Here is a 14,726-nt window from a genome sequence, read left to right on the forward strand (position 1 = left end):
TATATATACTCAGATCCTAAAGGAGCAGTCTACTGGTTAGCACAGTCGACTGGGAGGACCAAAGTCAACTCACTGCTGTGCCCAGTTTGGACCAGAACTTTGAACCAGTATCTCCTACATTCCCATGGAAGGAGGCAGCAGCTCATCATCAGCCTATTACCCCACTTTCAGATGAAAGACCCTTTAATTTGCAAAAATCCCTTCAAACATTCCTATAATACAACAAAACACCAATGCTCCCAAAATCTTAAGACACTAATACTACCTTACATACTAAGAAAACTGCTCACTTCTGAGCTTCCCCTGTGAATCAACACAATCCTGAACTACTCAGAAACGAGTGTAAAATTTTGCAAGCTGAGTGCATCTGAAACTGCAAGGGCCAGAGGACACAAATTTTAAATCCAGACTTATAAGAAATCCACCTCAGGAAACCCAGCCTATACGCCAGAGGTCATGCGTGTGGTTTTGGGAGACACATGGATTGTGAAGGGGGCCTGCTCATGATCACTAACACGGTCTGGCACAAATAATCACCTTGTTACTCCACCTAAGGCAAGACCAGGGCACTTTGGCAGGCCTTGAGAGGGGAGAGAGCACGTACATTTCTTTTTCCAACTTTAAACTCTAAGCCCCAGTACATTCTGTCTCTGTACTATCCAACCAGTAACAGTCACCAGTGCAAAATCTATTTCTTCAGTTTTATGTTATGGAATTAAATATACCTGTACTGTTAGAAAGACTAGAGCCCTTGCGCTGAGTCAATTATTCTCATTTGGGGAACTGGGCTCATTTTATTCCAGGTGAGTAATAAAGATCTGACCAAGAGGTGTACTACAGAACCCCCGCCAGGACAGTCTTGTACCTACAGTCTTGCATTGCAACACCAAGCAGCCTGAAATTACCATAGATTAAATAAAATCTTTCCTTTTCTGTCAAAACAGAACAAAATCCAGTTCACCAGCTACTAGAATCATTAATCAATGAAGCAAACATGACATAAAATAATTGAATAATTATCTTCTAAGGTATTGCCCAAAGCCCTGCTTCTCTTGATTGCCCTGTTCATTCAGACATATGAGGAAATTAAAGCAAAAGGCGCATGGGTTTTTTTCCCTCGTTTTTCAGAAGAGCTGTTTGTAAATGTTCTGGTTGCGTTTAAGCAAATAGCCATAAAAGCATACCTGCTCTGGAGTTCAAGAGCAGGACTTCAAAAGGAATTACATGTCTGGAGATGCAAATAAGTCTTTACACAGTTTTCAAAAACAGTGGAGGTTAGCCGTTTATTCCTGCAGACTCTAGTAGTTAGCCTGGACCCTCCAGGGAAAAATACAATGCAAGGAAATTAAAGTCACAAAAACATGTTACTGGAACACACTCACCTATGCCACACAATCTCCAGAGCGTAGAATTTTTGCAGAATAATGACAAAAGAATGGCTACTCCAAGTCAGTTCAGAGGTCCATCTAAACAACTAGCCTGCATCTCAGTTACAGAACCCTAAGGACAGTGTATAAGAAACGTGCTAGTTATGGAGCGATTTTTGATCTTTGTATACTTTCTCAGCAACCTGGCTTAGGGACTTCCTGAAGTCCCTTCCTCCTCCTCATTGGCACATCTCATGTTTTCCTATGAACATTCACAGCTAGCTCTAATCACTTGCTCAGCAAAAGGTACAAAAGCTTTGCACAATACACATAAAAGCAATGCCTTTAGGTAGCACTGTATCAGGAATCGTGGAGATGAAACCTATAGTTATATACTCTTTCTGCTCTTTCTGTTGTGTATTGAAGAATCCCAGGGTGCATTAGCTACAAAGGACCTGTCAGTAAAGTAGGGTCAATGATATTTAGGGCTACAGAGTTTAAAATGTACATGTAATCAAATACGTTGCTTTCACAATTTTTGCTAGAGAAACAGATACGAGTTATCATGGTAAGCGAGAGCAATACAGGTCCAACTCTCTGTGCCACTCAAGATCTTTTCTGCAATGATTGTTAGTTTGCTTGTTGTTGAAGTGTCATCTTACTTTGAAACGGTTGCACACACGTCTCATTAATCACAACTTAAGAATGCATGACAGGTTGCTTCATTCTCTCCAGCTGCTCAATGACCAAAGGAAACTAAATCTACTTGACCTAGTCTTTAGTCGCAGGGCCTCTAGGCTCATGTTTGTTCACATCTGAACTGTTACAAACATTGGATCATATTTCTTCTGCTTAGACTTGAGTGAAACCATTGCAATCACAAGAAAGCCTGCCTTGTGGTCACAACTTTGCTTTGGAAGACCCAGGACACACTTTTTTTCCAGTTAGCCTCCACTCACTCTCCCTCTCTTACTCCACTGGAGCAAAAACCCCACGTTGGAGGTATTTCTTCAGCATGCACTTCTCAGGTTTTAACAACTTCCCAAATGCTGCAAGGAAGGAACATCAGATATTTAGGAGAAGGAGGAGGTGCAGAAGAAGGTCCTTGTCTTGTACATGGTCACATGCACTGGGATTGCTCTTTGTCCTTGCTTTCTGTGATGAAAGCTGCCATCTGTCCCAGCCCATCGCCAGCCTGAGAAGCCGTCATCCCTTAGCTGATGATAGCATCTGGAAGCCAGTTCTAATAGGATTGTGCTCATACCTCTTGCACACCCAGACGTCTGTCTCACTCTAGGCTCCTCTCAAACAGATATTGCTGCCAAAAACTAATATGAGCCCTTGAATTTTGCCTTAGGTCAGTTCACTCAAGTTCATGTCCTTCCCACTGCTCCCATGACTGTCTCAGGAATAACCACAGCAAAGTCTGCCTGCTCCTTTCCTTGCTGCATCATTCTACAGAAAGCGACAGTTAGCAAGCTGTGCTTGCTTGATGTAGTAGTCAGGACCCTGGGGTTTGTCAGGAGCTCCGCAGAGATCCAGTGAGCAGCTATAGCCTTACAATTGAAAGACATTTTTCATCAAGGCAAACACCAAAAAAAAGGACCCAGAAGAAGATATGAAGGGGGAACACTAGGAGGTATCCATGAAGCACAAGTAGCATGGTGAAGGAGCATGTCTAGAAGAGCACAGATCTGCAAAAGCTGCTCTGGGGTGTTTTTGACACTTACAGCATGAGTCAGATCCTGTCCTTCGCACCTAGTAGCACAGTTGTTCACTGAGGGGTAGCAGTGGAGGAGCATGGGCTGGAGAAGGGGCTCCTATCAGTCTCTCTACTGCAACAGAAATCAAAGCTAGGGCAAGTCAGAAGAATAATTATCTGCAACACCTTGTCCTTCTTCAGGCACCCACATCTGAACACAGGAAGAATTTCAGCACCCCTTCCTGCAGTGAGGTAGCCATTACAATCTCTGCTTCTGCAGCAGGGAGGGATGAGGAGAAACTGAGGCACAGAGAAGGGAAATGGTCCTTGTGCCAAGGACCGGGCTTCCTAATCCTCTGCTTTGACCACAATAGCTAGTTCCTGTTCCCACTGCACATCAGCACATGTAAAGTTCTTTACTGTTGCATCCTTGCACTGGGATGATGTGTAACAGTGCTCCCATGAAAACAGGCTGCCCTGTTCATTGATTCTTGTATAGCTGTGAGGTATGTGCAATGACCCTAAAAACACTGGCTCCACCAAGTGGATGTTGAGCTTCTGCACTGTTCTACTGGTCCTAGATGCTGTACTTTACAGCTGCTCCCTCTTTCGACAGAGCCTGTTCTTTAATCAGCTCTTTTCTCCCAATCATGGATCCCACTCCCTCTAACTGATTAGTGCTAGTCCCTTCTATTATTGTCCTTGGCATCTCCTGTGCTCTCTCTAACCCCTCCTTCAAGGAAGGCATTGTGCCGAGATTTCTGCTAGGCCATGCCCTCTTGTTAACTTCAGATTCATTACCCCAGCTGCTTGGATTTCTTACAGTCTTGAATGACTTGCTGGCCAACAGAAGTTTACTTTTCTTCAAAATTCAGAATTTCTACGCCAAAATCATTCCCCAAACCCTCCAACACTTTCTTCATCTATTACATGCTAACTGCACATTAACAATCTGGCAGGACTACTTGAGGCTTGTAAAGATCAGGGTGGCAATCTCACAGTTGTGGGGTCAGGTTGCAGATACAGGAATCCAATCTCCCTGTCTCTGCTGGTAAGCCAGGGTTATTTAAAGGGTTGGCTCTAGGTTTTGGTAGACAAGTTGATAGATTAAGTCAGGACAGATTCCTTTTTGCATTTCTCTTGCACAATTTTGCAGCAGCATATGCTGTGTAACATCACCCACATCACATATAATCTCTCCTTCTATGCCTATGGTGTGCATAATCTCAATATTCTGAGGATATATGCAAACACAATCTTCATCTTTACACACAACCTCAATGGAGCCTCAGCAAAATATATAACTAAGGAGCCAGAATATGACAGCTCAGTAACTTTGGAGAGGACAGCCCTGATAGCAACACCTGTAAATCTGCACTTGCAATCTGATATATTATTCATTTAGTCAATTACACACATTGACTTCTGTGTGCAGAAAAAAAAACAAACACAATTTGCGCTTTGGACATATACACATAGGTACTACTTTACACTACTGGAATTACAGCACCAGTTCCAATCATTCAGCAAAGAGGTGGCACGATTCCCTTCTTTGAGTTCAAAGTGACATTTTTCCTAAGCATACCAAGAGCAGTCCTTTTCCCCAGCTTTCACAATTGGTCCCTGCTAGGGCCATCTGTAAGAGAGGAGATAAAGCAACAAAATCTTAGCTACCATCCCACCATTCTTCTTTAGTCTACAAACAACTGCCCTGACCCTTCACCCCTAGTGTTCAGACTCTCAGTGTGTGGGTGACTCATGAACATCTACAAGTCCTCTGAACCACCACTTACTTCTTTATGCACCTCCATCGAGCCAAAAGACAACGATGGCTGTGACTTGCATTTCACACCAGCACTGCATACAAGGTTTTCGGCTTTTAGATCTGGCTCTAGCAGATCACTGAGAGCTGATGGGTACTAGGGGAAACTGGTGCAGAGTATAGAAAGAAACTGCGAAAGAACAGCAAGGAGCCTCATATAACAGGAAATGACACTAATTGTGCGGTAGGGTAACTACAGAGGAGAGACTATGAGACTCTGGGCAAGAGAAATAGGATGAGATCAAGAAACCTGACCATTGGAGGCTGCACTATGTAGGTGAGGAGAATGGGACAGATAGCTCAAACACAACGGGAATGTAGGGGCAGCTGTGAGGGACAAAACAGCTGAAGTTTAACTTCAAACAATCAGGAAATAAACTGTGCTCACCACAACACGTTCTCCCTTGCAAAGCCAAGGCTGGCACACATGGTGGAGGACATTCATGATTCTTTTGTCACCTCCTCCCTCTACAGTATGGGTCCATATCCAGGACCATAACATACTCCTACTATCCCCACCAGCTGCCGCTTCGGCGGAGGCCATCATACAGGCCTGAAAAGCGCTAAAGGTGCTTTCTCCAGCAGTTGTCAACATGATACCCACAACTTTGAGCAGTTCTGCCACAGGCCTGCTATTCTTGGGAGGTCTGATAGAGGCTTCCATTTTCAAGCTTTGAGAATGTCACACAAAATTTAAGAAAGCATTATTATTATTGCAAAGTCATATCCTCAAAAAGTCATCCTGAATTGAGCCACTTTGTATATGCATTATGTTACAGTGTAACTACAGGATTAAACATTATTTTTTTTCATAGAATCTGCTCAGGCTGGGCATATTCTAGTGATAAACTGTGTAAGGAAGATGACTGGAATCTATAGCATTCCTGCCTAGCTGCAGAGCACAGAAAGCGCGGTTATATGTATTACAAAGATCCTGGCTGGAAGAAACAGGACTTATGGTCAATATAACTAAATGCTACGTCAAAGGTATGAATTTTATGTACATACCTTCCACCCTATGTACTGGTAAAGCAGAAGTGATAGTCTCATGGTAAAAATCAGCAATTGATTATGTCATTAAAGGCTATAATTGCACAGATCTGGCATTAATTTCTTGATGTCTGGCATTTCCTAAATTCAGAGTGTTTGACTTTCAAATCTGGGAAATGTGTTCTTCTGTGGGTAGTTTAGCACATTAAAAAAGCAACAAAAAATGACATCTTTAAAGGCTGAACTTTGCATGATCTGAATGTTTTTCAAACACAGAATATGACCGCTCCCTCCTATGATTAGCCTCCACTGTGTCAGAGACTAATCTTCACCACTCAGCAGCTTCCTTTCTTAGCCTATACTAAAACTACATCCATTTGCTTTCTCCTTTATAGTCTCTTTCTCTCGTAGTGATAAACACATCTTCTTTAATACTTTAAATTAATTTCACAGGAATGCCTAGAAATGTTTTCTAGTCTATTTTTCAAGCAAGATAAAACAAAAGACTAGATATTAGCATGACAATACCCCACCTGTACCTATATTCTCCTGATTGAACTTGCTGAGAACAGACTGAACCAAGAGGCAACGTCAATAGCATTTGATCTGCTGCTTCTGCAAAAAGCCAGGTCACTTATCTGAATATGTACAAAGCTGTCTGTTTAATGGTAATGCAAAAAAAAGCAGTGGGTGACAATATAAAACAATGACTGCTTTCCAGAGAAGGGCTATCCCTGTGTTCCAGAAATCAATCTGCTATCTGCCAAAGCATCACAATGACTTTGTGCAGTGCAGTAGGTAAGATGGTTCCAGTTGCCTGCTTAAAGTGCGAACAGCCCACGAGGCAGCCATTTACCAGGCAGGACCACAGCGCACTAAGTGAGCGCAGGACAGCTAATGTCACCCCCTGCTGCTTTTTTTAATACTTCTGTCAGCTCCGCAACACGGTGACTGCTGCTGGAAAAAAACATGCCTGGTGTTTCTGACAGCTTCCTGCAGAGTTACATGGAGAAGAGACAGACAGTCTGAAGGCTCAAAACGAGATCAGCACACGGAAAACATGCCTCACATTTTCATGCTTGTCTCCGTCTTTTGGGGAGAGGTATGTGGGGAGGGGAAGAAGAGGGGCAGGGTAATGAATTATGTTATATAGACAGACAGTGTACCAACAGCTCTAATAGTATGAGGACGCCATCATGTTAGAGAGCATGAATGTGACCCCCAGCCACTGGCAAAGCATCAAGAAAGTTAGGCAATGGCACTGAGACACAAAAATAAAATAATAATTTCTATACCCAGGTACAACTATCACAGCACTGTGATGGCTGACCTTAAGTAAGGTCACATAGAAAATAAGGCGTATAGAAAATAAGAAAATAAGGAGGTGATTCGTGACAGCCAACATGGCTTCACTAAGGGCAAATCCTGCCTGACTAATTTGGTGGCCTTCTATGATGTGGTTACAGCATTGATGGATAGGGGAAGAGCAACTGACATCGTCTACCTGGACTTATTCCAAAGCATTTGATACTGTTCCACACGACATCTCTGTGTCTAAACTGGAAAGACATGGTTTTGATGGATGGACCTCTGGTGTATAAGGAATTGGCTGGATGGTCGCACTCAAAGAGTTGTGGTCAATGGTTCAATGTCCAAGTGGGGCCAGTGACGAGTGGTGTCCTCAGGGTCAGTACTGGGGCCAGTGCTATTAACATCTTTGTTGGTGACATGGACAGCGGGATTGAGTGCGCCCTCAGCAAGTTGCAGATGCACCAAGTTGTGTGGTGTTGTGGACACGCTGGAGGGAAGGGATGCCATCCAGAGGGACCGCGACAGATTGAGAGATGGGCCTGTGAGAACCTCATGAAGTTCAACAAGGCCAAGTGCAAGGTCCTGCACGTGGGTCGGGGCAATCCCAAGCACAGTACAGGCTGGGCGGAGAATGGATTGAGAGGCAGCATGGAGGAAAAGGACTTGGGAGTGCTGGTGGATGAGAAGCTCAACATGAGCCGGCAATGTGCACTTGCAGCCCAGAAAACCACCCTTCCTGGGCTGCATCAAAAGAAGTGTGGCCAGCAGGTCAAGGGAGGTGATTCTGCCCCTCTACTCAGCTCTCATGAGACCCCACCTGGAATACTGACGTTCCAGCTCTGGAGTCCCCAACACGAGAAGGACATGGAGCTGCTGGAGCAGGTCCAGAGGAGGGCCATGAAGATGACACCAAGGGCTGGAACACCTCTCCTATGAAGACAAGCTGAGAGAGTTGGAGCTGTTCAGCCTGGAGAAGAGAAGGTGATCTTATCGCAGCCTTCCAGTACTTAAAGGGGGCCTACAAGAAAGCTGGAGAGAGACTTTTACAAGGGCGTTGTAGTGATAGGACAAGGGGAAGTGGCTTTACACTGAAAGAGGGCAGATTTAGATTAGATATAAGGAAGAAATTTTTCACTCAGAGGATGGTGAGGCACTGGAACAGGTTGCCCAGAGATGCTGTAGATGCCCCATCCCTGGAAGTGTTCAAGGCCAGGTTGGATGAGGCATTGCTAAACCTGGTGTAGTGGAGGGTTTCCCTGCCCATGGCAGGGGGGTTGGAACTAGATGATCTTTGAGGTCCCTTCCAACTCAAACCATTCTATGATTCTATAATTCTATAAATACTCCAGGTTTGACCCTAGTCTTCCCCTATGGGATGCTAACTCTAGGCCAACAGAAGGATGATGCCACTGGAATAAAACGGTACTCTGCAAAAGATCAGAGAAGGAGGCCAGGTTACTCATAACAAAACCTCAGTACTGCAGAAATAGCTACATGCGGTGCATATCCAACATCAAGGACTTGATTTCAAGTCACCATTGTGGGGACTATGCTGAAAGTGAAGGGCAGGTTGCTGGCTTTAGAGCCGAGGGATTAAACTGAGAACACCAAACCAAATTTACTGTCCCGATAACAGTCACTCCTATTTTCTCCACAGTTCATGCCCTCCCCCAGTGTGCTGAACCTGCCTCTTCCTTATGCTGGGAAGAAATAAGGGAGAAGGGCATGCAGTCCAGTACAAGAACAAAGAAGAAAGAGCACTGTTTTGACTAGACAACACACAATGGAAGCATCAAACAGGAAACAGGGAAAGTCTCTATGGCCTTAGAGGGAAAAATCTGTCCAGTACTCACGGGGAGGCAGAGAGAAAAAGGCATGTGAGGGGGGAAGAAAACATTTTTTCTGGTATTCAGCAGAAGAGATTTAAATATCACTGAACTAGTAACCTATACAAAATTGGCACACTCTTCCAGGTGTAATAAATTAATTTGATCCAGTCACTGCTCTGAGCATGAGTAAAGGTGGGGAAGCAGGACAGGAATTCTCAGTGTCATAATTTGCCATGTCTTAGGCAAATTCAGACGATACTGTCTCACAGGTACGAGAATACCTTGGTAGCATGCTCCATCATTTTTTTCTGTTACTTCAAAGAGTTCATGTTAAATGCTCTTCAAGAGTAAGTCTACATAAGAGTTCATACAGAGGCTGAAAAATTGTAAATGCTTTAAGGAAACAGACAGGGATGATGTTTACCGTAGCCTGAATCCACCTGTACTCCAAACTGAAAGGAACAGATAAGCCTCCACATCCAATTCAGCCTCTAAAAATGCCATCTCCCCAGAGAAATTTTCTAGTTAATCTTTCCTACCATTTCACACTCTGCAAATTCCTGCAATATAATTTGTCTCTCCACACACAGTTCCAAGAAGTCTTCTGAATGGAAACTTTCATGTAGAGCAGGAAGAACGTTAGCTGGTTTACAATCTGATCCCTTCTTATCCGTCTCTCTTTCTGCTCCATTTAATGTCAGCTCTCCTATATCAGTAGGATAAAAGAGATTGCAGTTTAGTGGCAGCTGGATGACACCAAAGCGTTTGCAATTTAGACTTTCACCCAATCTGTTCTACTTTGGGAATAGTAATTATTATCTGCAAAAAAAATAAGCAAGAGAAAAGTAAAATCTGTGACTGCTAAGAAGGAAGCTTAGTTCAAGGAACTAAGAACAGGTAGTTGTACTCAGTCATAATTCAAACTAAATTCCTATAATCACTGACGAGTCAAAATTACTGAATATATTATTTCTCATTTCTGCACTGCATTGGGCTGGTCATCTGATAATCAATAATTTTTTTAAAAAAAGAATCTGTTCACATACTCACATGAAATTAAGAAAAAATTGAAAAATGATAGTCTTTTGGTTGACATGCACTGAGCAGGATCTTAAGAGAACCCAAGGGGAGACAATCCACTCATATCTTGCCTGAGCTGTGTCGCAAGTGTTACAAATTCATGCAGTGCACACAGTTAGGGAAGGCATGATCAGCCTTTTTATTGAGGTAGACTGTAACCACTTTTGTGCAGAAACTACATAGTACTTCAGTCTTGTTTAGAGTCTTGTACAAGGAGCTCCACTCTCACTTGCTTGCTAGGCCCTATCACACTAAAAAGTATACAATGATACTGCCCATTTCCAACAGTGGACACTAGAAGCTTGACTTGGAGCAGCCATACAGGTGGCTGAAATCCACAGCCTTAGACTTAACTGACATTTCCAAATTACAGCTTTCTCAGTGTTTTTTTTTTCCCCCTCTCTGAAAAATTATTGACTTCTGTATCATATTTCACTCTCTTCTTCCTCTTAATGTCTTACATAACAGAAAATGAAAAACATTGACATAATGATCATATTTTGAAAAATCCAGTTCTATTTTGAATGCAGAAAAACAATTTGACATGTTAATATTCTTAATTATTTGTTTCCACTCTCCATTATTTTGTCCACATTCTTGGAAAGGTACAATTCTTATTACAACTTCTCTGCACCGTCTATTACCTGGATTTAAATACTATTTCAGAGGTAGAACTGGAGCATCTACTAAAAGCAAGGGGAAAGTCTGAACATTTCCTTCTGAGTTTAAGCAGCTGGGTCCTTTCCAGGTGCCCAAGAATGCCCAAAGCTTTCATTTCAAGATAGCTTTTTTGCTTTCAGATCCTTCTGGTGGCAACAAGAGTGCAACAAATTCCGAAGACAGTTTATATACCATGTATAACACTTGCATCAGTCTTTTCCCAGATGTTATGGTGACTTTTTAGCCCAGAGCACTAAGTTTTTTTCACTAGATGAAACTATGACCTGGAACTCTATACACTATATCAAATTCTCTTTGGCTGTTCATGTCCACCCTCTTGATGATGTAATTTAGTCCTAAAAGGTTACCTGGATTCACTTCAGAAGGGGTGGTTGTTTCATTTCTGTTTGCTAGGAGAACCTGAAAAGAGACTAGGTATGACTAGAGTGGAATATGCAGACAGGTAAATATAACTCAGAACCTTGTTGAGGAGAAAAATACAGATTCAGAACTACGTTGCAAATAAATGCCTTGAACAATGAAATAAACTCATTTGAAAGGACCCAAATGAACAATTAAATGTAGGAACAAATGTCAACAATTAAGAAAAAGGACTATTGTCTTTTCAGAGAAGACCCTGCATGAGGCCAGTTACAGGATTAAAAAATCATACCATCCAGTCTACAGAAAAATGCCCGAATCTAAGCTTCACATAGAAGTTGAAAATGTCCGAGAGATAGGAACCTCCTGATATACTAAAAAGTGCTTCAGCTTCTGGTTGATCGGATTTGAGACTTAGGCACTATAGAGACAGACAGTAGTAAATACCCCACATATACAATTCAATGCTTAGTTCAAATCACTCTAATTCCCCTTTCAATCATCCACCAGTTCTAGCAGTCCCAGTAAGCATAAGACTAACAGGACAGTGCAGCCTTCTCACTGGACTCTGTTCTATACATTGGGAAGTGCTATACCCAGGAGATACTACAAGCACAAAAGTATGGTTGGGTCATACTCTCACCTATCTAGGGAGATCTTATACCAGAAAAGAGGGAAAATCATTCTGTTGCTGCTAAACACATCGCAGCCCCTCTTACTCTCTCAAACACAGACCCGTTCAGTGGGTTCTCTGTGCATGGCACAGCATATAGATGAGTCAGGTGATGAGAACCAGAGGAAAGAGGTGAGTATAAAGCCATGAGCAACTGTAACAGAAATTGTGCACCTCCTGCAAAAGCTTTCTACCTCACTCTTCATTCGCACCATTGTTGCTCTGGTGTTCTCATGCCGAATCCTCCTCCTCATTCGTGAAGGCCCTTCATAACAATCAAGAATCCATCGTGGCTCTAAGGATCGTGATGCATCTCCCCATGGGCCCCTTCTGTAGAAAAGTTGTTCCTCAAGTATCATCCAGTCTTTGGCTGCTTTGCTGTAACCACACTGCAGCATCTGTAAGACAGAACCACTTTGTGCCACCTTTTGCACACTTCCCTGCTCCTATCCAGCAGTGGCACCACTCCAGTGATTCAGAAGGATCTACCTGATCTACTGGATGGGAACACTGCAGAGAGAGTGCTGCAGACTCAGCAAACACAGACCCTACTGGCCACTGAAAGTGTGCTGTGGGAGATGCTACTTGTCAAACTAAGATAAAGTGACAAATATAAGCATGTTGCAAACTTCAGCCTCCTTGAAAATGGCTGCTTTCATTAGTTTTCCAACTCTAAAGCAGTAAGCCAGGAGAACAGCATCACAGAGGTTTTATTCACTCCATTTCTTTTCTGGCAAATGTTTGTGTCAAATGGCAACAACCATGCTGACTGAAAACACAGTCTAAAAGTCTCAGTCAGAAGTGTACTGTACTCCCTCCAAGCACGACATAAATGTAATTATTTCTACTTAGGAGGTGTGTGCAGGAGGTTGGGGAGGCACTAAAATATCAGTTTAAAGGAGATAAGAGGCGAGAATTTCAAAGAATGAAAAGCTTGTTGGACTCGGATGGCCAATCCTGAAACAGAAACATACCTGTGAGATTTTACTGGCTATGAGCTTGAGATCTCTTGAAAAGTTTTGCTGGCTCCTAAGAAAAAAAAGGTCAAAGTCCTCACTTTCATGTCTTCCACTGTGAGAGTGGAATAATTCATTTAAAAAAAACAAAAAAGGCTCCTGAAGATCAAGTGAGGAATCTGATCTCTCATCATCAATCATCAACTCTCAGGGTTGCTTTAGGCATACTACTCATCTCACTTCTGAAAAGCCTCATTTCTCAGGATAGTCCAAGAGCATCCTTTCAACAACAGAAAGCAGTTGCACAATATTCGTGTTCTTTACCTGTATGTGGTTCTTGTACAAAGAGGCATACAGCTCCTGCCCAATTCTTCGGTACCGTTCCATACATGACACAAATCCCTAGAAGAAACATCAGAACACATTACATCAAGGTGTTGCAGGTGTAAACTCTGAGTGGCAGAAGCAGGCATTAGTTGCTCTGTCTTTTACCAGAATAATTAGGGAATATGGCCTGTGTCTGCAAGTTTGACAGCTCTCCAGACAGTATAGTGATGAGGCAATCATCTGAGAGCAAGTTGCCCACTTACACCAGGAAGACAAATGTATTTATGATCTTAACAAGGGTCATTAGTGGAATTAATTACTCAGAAGAAGAAAGAAAACAGCAAATAAAATTTAAAGCTTATCCTTTTGGAGCTGAATTCATTAGTACCGCAGTAGCATGAAAGATATTTATCTGTTGTAGAGATTCTGACAGAGGTAAGGATCTGTAATTATAAAACTGCTTCTTGCTGCATGAACAGAAAGTTCAAACAAAGGAATGGTCCATGTCTCCTTTTGCAGACAGAAAATCAACTGTTTCCAAAAAAGTTTTTGAGCTTTAGGAGCCCAAGTCCTCTGGCAACAAGTGACTTTGACTGTAAATACATTATTTAACGGGATTGTGATGCAGAGATGTCTGAGCTAGCTCTAGAACTGGAAATGTAGAGCTGTGCTAGTGCAAGATGACACCCATAGTAACTGCCTCTGCTCCACTACCCAGCACAGACATGCCTTAAACCCCAGTGCTACTCAGGTGTTTCTGGAAATACATGTTTTCCAAAGCAGTCTGACAGAACTTCCTGGCCACCTTTGCACTCCTTTTAGAATGCGCTAGACTCACAGAACAGGGAACCCGCGTTAAGTCCTGCGTTTCATCTGCTGTTTTATTGGAATTGACTTCTCAAGCTAAGGGTCTCTTCAAGTACAAGGCTGATGAACTGCTGTCAAGAGGTTGAGAGTGGCATTCCTCACCCTGCAAACTGATCTTCAGCAAGACACGCAATTACCCTGAGCCGCTACCTCTCCAACCACAAAACAGAGACTGTAATACTAACCTCAGAGTTACACAGGCTAAGATCATGAACAATGGTCCAGTGTGGTAGGATCCTTAAACTGAGGGAGTAGAGAAATGAAATAGGTTTCATTCTCTTTTCACTTACTCCGCTAAAACCCGTAGGTTTTGGCATCACAAGGTTCACATAGCCAAGACCTATACAGAACACAAACCAGAGAATTTCAAACAGCGCTTCCTGTCTGAGCCTCCCTTGTGAAAAGATCAGCAGAAGCATTATTAAACTCAATAGAATTCTTCAGGTGCCAAACTTGCATTACATAAATAACAACAAAATACAACCTAGGATATTCACTATCATACTAATTCCTCAAATTCACCTGTTAAACTTTAATCAAAGACAAGCTTCCACTTCGAAAATGCTAGGTTTGCTTCCCTCTCCCTCCTAGCCATCTATGAAATTCTGGTCCCAAGGAGACTTGAAGTATTTGTTCTCATGACTTTTTTTTTTGCCTGATCAGAGGGACAAAGCATACAGAAAGGCTGTTTGTGTAGCTGAAGCACTGAACAACTGCTGGGTAAGCTACTGGCTTGTTTTATCTTATTGGATGAAGGCAAC

General features: G+C 42.7%; 1 protein-coding gene across 2 annotated transcripts in view; it reads right to left on the bottom strand.

The window, feature by feature from the left end:
- Positions 1-14,726, bottom strand: part of WDFY4 (WDFY family member 4) — a 138,532-nt gene that overhangs the window by 49,365 nt on the left and 74,441 nt on the right. For both annotated transcript variants that reach the window (XM_086617035.1, XM_086617034.1), the window contains exons 39-42: positions 13,096-13,173; positions 12,010-12,213; positions 11,130-11,181; positions 9,561-9,727 (exon numbers count right to left, since the gene is read on the bottom strand). In XM_086617035.1, coding sequence (XP_086473161.1) covers positions 9,561-9,727; positions 11,130-11,181; positions 12,010-12,213; positions 13,096-13,173 — 501 coding nt within the window. The remainder of the gene's footprint in view (positions 1-9,560; positions 9,728-11,129; positions 11,182-12,009; positions 12,214-13,095; positions 13,174-14,726) is intronic.

The sequence above is a fragment of the Tauraco erythrolophus genome, chromosome 9 (assembly GCF_009769465.1).
Source record: "Tauraco erythrolophus isolate bTauEry1 chromosome 9, bTauEry1.pri, whole genome shotgun sequence".
NCBI lineage: Eukaryota > Metazoa > Chordata > Aves > Musophagiformes > Musophagidae > Tauraco > Tauraco erythrolophus.